At 42.9% G+C, this 5,167-nt stretch overlaps 1 protein-coding gene across 2 annotated transcripts; it reads left to right on the plus strand.

Annotated features, from left to right (window-relative positions):
* Positions 1-2,172: 2,172 nt before the first annotated feature.
* On the plus strand, positions 2,173-4,654 carry LOC124666094 (DNA replication complex GINS protein SLD5-like). Of its 2 annotated transcripts, XM_047203445.1 has the most exons (7): positions 2,173-2,328; positions 2,414-2,536; positions 2,824-2,906; positions 3,007-3,116; positions 4,148-4,223; positions 4,301-4,416; positions 4,463-4,654. In XM_047203445.1, the coding sequence occupies exons 1-6, from the start codon at positions 2,173-2,175 to the stop codon at positions 4,398-4,400; spliced, it is 648 nt and encodes a 215-aa protein (XP_047059401.1). In that variant the 3' UTR covers positions 4,401-4,416; positions 4,463-4,654. The 2 variants fall into 2 exon arrangements, with proteins under 2 accessions (XP_047059401.1, XP_047059400.1); XM_047203444.1 differs by having other exon boundaries at positions 4,301-4,654.
* Positions 4,655-5,167: the final 513 nt, after the last annotated feature.

Raw genomic sequence — 5,167 nt, forward strand, 5'->3', positions numbered from 1 at the left:
CCGGACTCCGATTTTACCAAACTTGGGCTTTTTGAGAAGCTAAGAACAAGATCTATATAATAGAGGCTATAAGACCCAAGAAAGATAGAGGTAAAATATCAAATAAAGAGAGGTATGAAACCTCCCTAAAGAAGAACCGGTAAGACCTCCAAACTCGAAAGCGCAAAAAAAGATGCATACGGATTCTGTTTCTGGTGAACTTGAGCTTGCTGAAAAGCTAGAAATAAGCTCAAAAACCTCACACAGATAAACACCAAGAAGCAACAACAATATGGGGATGCAATGTATGCAAAGAATTGAGCTCCCTACGATGATGCGATCAAGTTGCTCAACCGAAAGCCCCTCTTGATAGTGCGGCTATCTATCCTATAACCCGGTCTCCCAACAACCATCTTGAGACTCGTAAAAGGAAAATCTAGCAAGAATATACCTTTGCCTTGCGTATCTCGCTTGATCTTGACGACAACGCTTCAAGCTCCCTCAAGGCGGAATGGTTCACTTGATTATTGTTGCTTTGTGTAGACTCGCAATTGCTCCCCCATACACCATGATGGGATAACTTCGCTGAGGCCCATCTTCACATGTCCATTATCACCAAAGGACCGCAAGCTTCAAGCATGATATCTTCGATATGCTCATCTTGAACTTGGCCTTCTCAACCTTGATGACATCCAAGCTTGATGCCATCCTCTCATGAGCTATATGAGATCATACTCTTGATGCATGCCCATGGCAAGATACCTAACCCACATAGACAACACAAATGCACACATATAGTGTGTTAGCTCATGAAGCATAATTGACAAGGCTTACCGCCAACAAGATCACATGATCCAAAGTGGTACAATCTTTATGCTTCATGTGTTGACCAACTTGAATTCAATCTTCACTCTTAGTCTTGGTCAACCTTGTATCTCTTCATGCTCTATCATAATATATTGATCATTCATTGCTTAACACATAAGCTAGAGCATGGATAAACTTAAGTTTCACACAAGAACTCGATCTTCATTTTCTCAACTTGATCATATCAAATTATTCTCTTCAAATCGATGATCTTGATGCCAATACAAAAGGTATAATATTATATTCATGGCATCCACACTTGAATCCAACATATGGACTTCAAGAAATAACTATGGATTATTCCTTCGTATAAACACAATGAAAACATTAGTCTATCATTAATTACCAAAAACACATTTAGGGGCAATGTACCCTTACAGGTGGCGGTGATGCCTTCAAATTGCATCTAGTGGGCTGACGGAGCGGATTTTTTGCCATCGGAGAAATTACGATATGATGTTTAACTTTGTGGGAAAAAATGTTTTATGTCTTCATGGGCCTTCTCATAATGAATTGTTTGTTTTATATATTCATAAGATCCAAAAAGTTTTCAGTCGATGATCATATGTTTGTAGTTTCGACGCTTCTATTCTAACCCAACACGTGAGAGAATCTGAGAACCGCATGTTGAACATGTTTATGTTGGTGGTTGTCGTAGGTTGAGATGTTCATGGTGTTAGAAATTGTCCACCGATAGAGACATGGAGACTAAGTTTCTGGTCAATTTTAAGCAGCCTCGACGTTTCAGAGTTATGCCAAATGAAGAGAGAGAACCATGGACCCTACTCGTCAGTTATATATGCACCCATCATCATACTTTTCTACACAATAAAAAATCCATGTGTTTTGTCAATTTTATTGGTTGTAGTTCGATTCTTCTCACGAGTTGAGCCACAAAGCATGTCGATCTTTATACCTTTCTTCACTTCTGGCGGCTACCGGATGTCATTTTTGCTTCAAAATTTTGATCTGATTAATCGAGAAAAGAAAAACACGCAGTAAAAAAAACACTCTCGAGTTCTCTCTCGCGCTCTTCTTTTTTAGCGAACTTCAATCTTTCTCGCTCTAAGTTTGTATTTCGGCCCAAGAATAGATCCTCTCACACCTCCCGGCCCAGCACTACCGTCGCCCCCAAATCCAATCCAAACCCCCGCCGCCCCGCGGGTTGCCTCTTCCTCGCCGTCGCCGGCTGCAAATCCGACCCGCCGCGCCGCCGCTCGCCTCCCTCGTCGGTGCTCGCGGTCACCAGACCGGTGCCGCATCCTCACTAGCCGCTTCGTCCCCAGCGCGCGCGTCGGCAATTCGCGACAGAACAAGGAAGGGAGGATGTCTTCGTGGGAGGACGAGGAGTCGGCGTCGGCGGCGGCGACCACGGACGTGGAGCTTCTGAAGCGGGCCTGGCGCAACGAGAAGGCCGCGCCGGAGATCCTCCACTTCGACTCCGCCCTCGTCTCCCGCGCCCGCGAGCAGATCCAGCTCCTCGTTAGCATCCCCCCTCTCGGCCTATTATGCACACTGAACATTCCAGGAAATGATGCTGATTCTTGAAAACCTGTGGTGAAATCAGGAGGAGACACTCGACGACTTCACGGATAACGGCGTCGACGACCTGGTGGTCTCGCTCTACCAGATGGACCTTGACCGCTCGCTCTTCCTGCTCCGCTCCTACCTCCGCCTCCGCTTGCAGAAGGTCAGACTAAATCCTGTATTTGCACCGCACAGTAGTCCAGTTACTGACCCAAAGTGGCAGAGCTAGCATCGGCATCAGGTGATGTAAAAAATTCAGAGCGAGTGACACATGTAGTGAGGTCATTATCTAGTATTTGTAGGTTTAAAACTGGTGTATGCATAGCTGGTCTCATGGCCTTCACCAATTTTTTGTGATGTCACTTGACATCATAAACACCATGTAGCTCCGCCGCTGGTCACCTAAGATGGTGTGGTATTTAGTTGACCTCATGGAGTTGCTGTCTGTAGATTGAGAAGTACATGACCTACATCTCCAAGTCTGACGACCTCTTGAGCCGGCTGTCCCAGCAGGAGCAGCGATTCGCCAAGAGGTATCGATCAACTCAATTGAACCGGCTACTGGTTGTTACTTGCTACTCCTTGTTTTGTGGCTGAGATGGCGGTTCCTTGTTGGTTTTTATCTGTTGGTAGCTGCAAGGAGAACATGGAGAAGCATCTCGAGCAGTCGGTGCTGTCAAAGCTTCCCTATGGTTATGACTCGGTAACTAGGCAATCCTTATCGAGCACGGAGGATGACATGGGTACTCCACTTGATCTTGAAAAATTAGCATGTTTCTTTGTAATGATTTACTACATAGCCTGTTTGTAGCTTTAGCCGTTAGCCCGTTACATAAGCTGCTTTATACGACAATCTGTCGATGCTTCACCATTTAAAGCGGCCAACTTGACATGTATCACATACTGTCATGTTATTCAATTGGGGAAAATAGGTTTTTGGAGTCTGATTAGGTCGTCACTAACAAACATGTGCTTCCAAGTTGATTTTGGATAACATAGCTAATGTGTGAGATTCATAAAAGAAACACGCATGCCTCTTGAAATCCCATTTTGTGCTATTTAGTTCAGTCTACACTACTTCTAGAAACCTTGCCCCAAATCTTCCATTCTGAAAATAGTTATCGCTACTAACTGCTAACGCATCATTGCATTCTTAGAAACAGTTTTTTAGAATAATGTTCTGCTCGCTGCAGTTGAAATGTTTTTGCTCTACAAAAGCCATTTTTCCTAGTAATGTGCTTATTGTAAGCTACTTATTTTGAAGGTTTTACCATTTTTTTCTTGTCTCATACTTGGGCCTTGTATTTCTGTATAAAGGTTTATTTGTTGATTTTTTCACACTTGGCTACACATACACTTAAGTAATATACTACTTCAAAAAATAGTCTAGTGCAATTTGGAAGTGAGAAAGATAAGCCTGGGGCAGTTAGTTAGTTAGTTAATTGCAGAACTGGATACTAAGACGAGAAGCAAGAAGAATCAACATTGGACAATGTGATGATGTATGTTTCTATTTTTTTGTAGCTTAGTCACCAAGAGTTTGTTACAGTCCCCCAAATGAAACCCCATTTCTCCAATGAAGTGCAAATGAAGTTCACAAATATCATATGCTTTCCTTTGTTAATAACAGATGTTGGGACAAATTTATTCATTTACATGTTTTTCGTTGCTAAGAATACTTTTATCCTTTTATTGCTGAAGCCGTGGCAATGTGTTTTAGCATGTAATCAGCTTCGAGGCACTATCTGACTGTTATTTCGAATGCCCTCTCCAGTTCCAGAGCCTCAGCTTGACACCTTTGTCTTCTGCAAGACCAAGAGTGACGTAGGAGCATTTCAGCTAGATGACATGTAAGACCCCAGACACTTGGATTTTATCGTTTCAGTCCCTTAAATTGTACTAACCTGTGATGTTGGCTTCCATGAAGAGGGGAGGAAGTTGTGGATTTGGTTGCTGACGACTTGTATGTCCTTCGGTACAAGTCCATCAAGGGTCTTGTCGAGGCTGGCAGAATTGACCTTATTTGATGCAAGCAGCAAGACACTACTGAGGCTCTTAACAGATCGTCAACCCTCCGTGCAAGAATATTCTAAATTCCTGGTAAGGTAGACATGAACTGGTTCAGACGTGTATTCCGCAATGATCAGTTAGGGGACTGGACTATCTTTTCATGTAACAATATTGTTGTATTTTAAAAAGTAATGTCAACTCTCGTTGTTCAAGGATGAAGATAATTATTCTTCTTGGTAAGAAAGATCAATATCACAAGTGATAATCAGAAGATTTGCACTGTCCAACAACTTGAGATTAGCATAAATCCATCAAATGTCTTGCGACGGAGCTAGTTTTAGGCTTTTGGCTAGGGGTGTAACGGATAGGATAATTTCCGCACCGAAATTGGTGCCGAATCCGTTTTAAGGTATCCATATCTGATTTTAAATAATCCGGTGGATAAGGATATCCGATTCCGAAGTGGTGTTCCGGATACGGTGCAGAATATAGTATAACAAATAGCATGCAGATATGGATTATCTGAAATTTAATTAGGATAATTCGAAGGTTTTAAACCGGATAACCTGGTTTTTCAGTGCAACCGCTTTGGAACGGTTGCACGGGATATATCTAGCCGGTGCGGTTGGTGGTTTGACAAGAGATTAACATGTTGATGCAAAGGCGCTACATGCTATTTTGTATCTTTGGACGGCTCACTACTAGAAAAAGGCCTAGCCGTAGGATTGCTACCAGTGGTGCACCACTACACAGGTGCACCACTGCTATGGCGCACCAAAAAGTG

This window comes from Lolium rigidum, chromosome 6 (assembly GCF_022539505.1).
Source record: "Lolium rigidum isolate FL_2022 chromosome 6, APGP_CSIRO_Lrig_0.1, whole genome shotgun sequence".
Taxonomy (NCBI): domain Eukaryota; kingdom Viridiplantae; phylum Streptophyta; class Magnoliopsida; order Poales; family Poaceae; genus Lolium; species Lolium rigidum.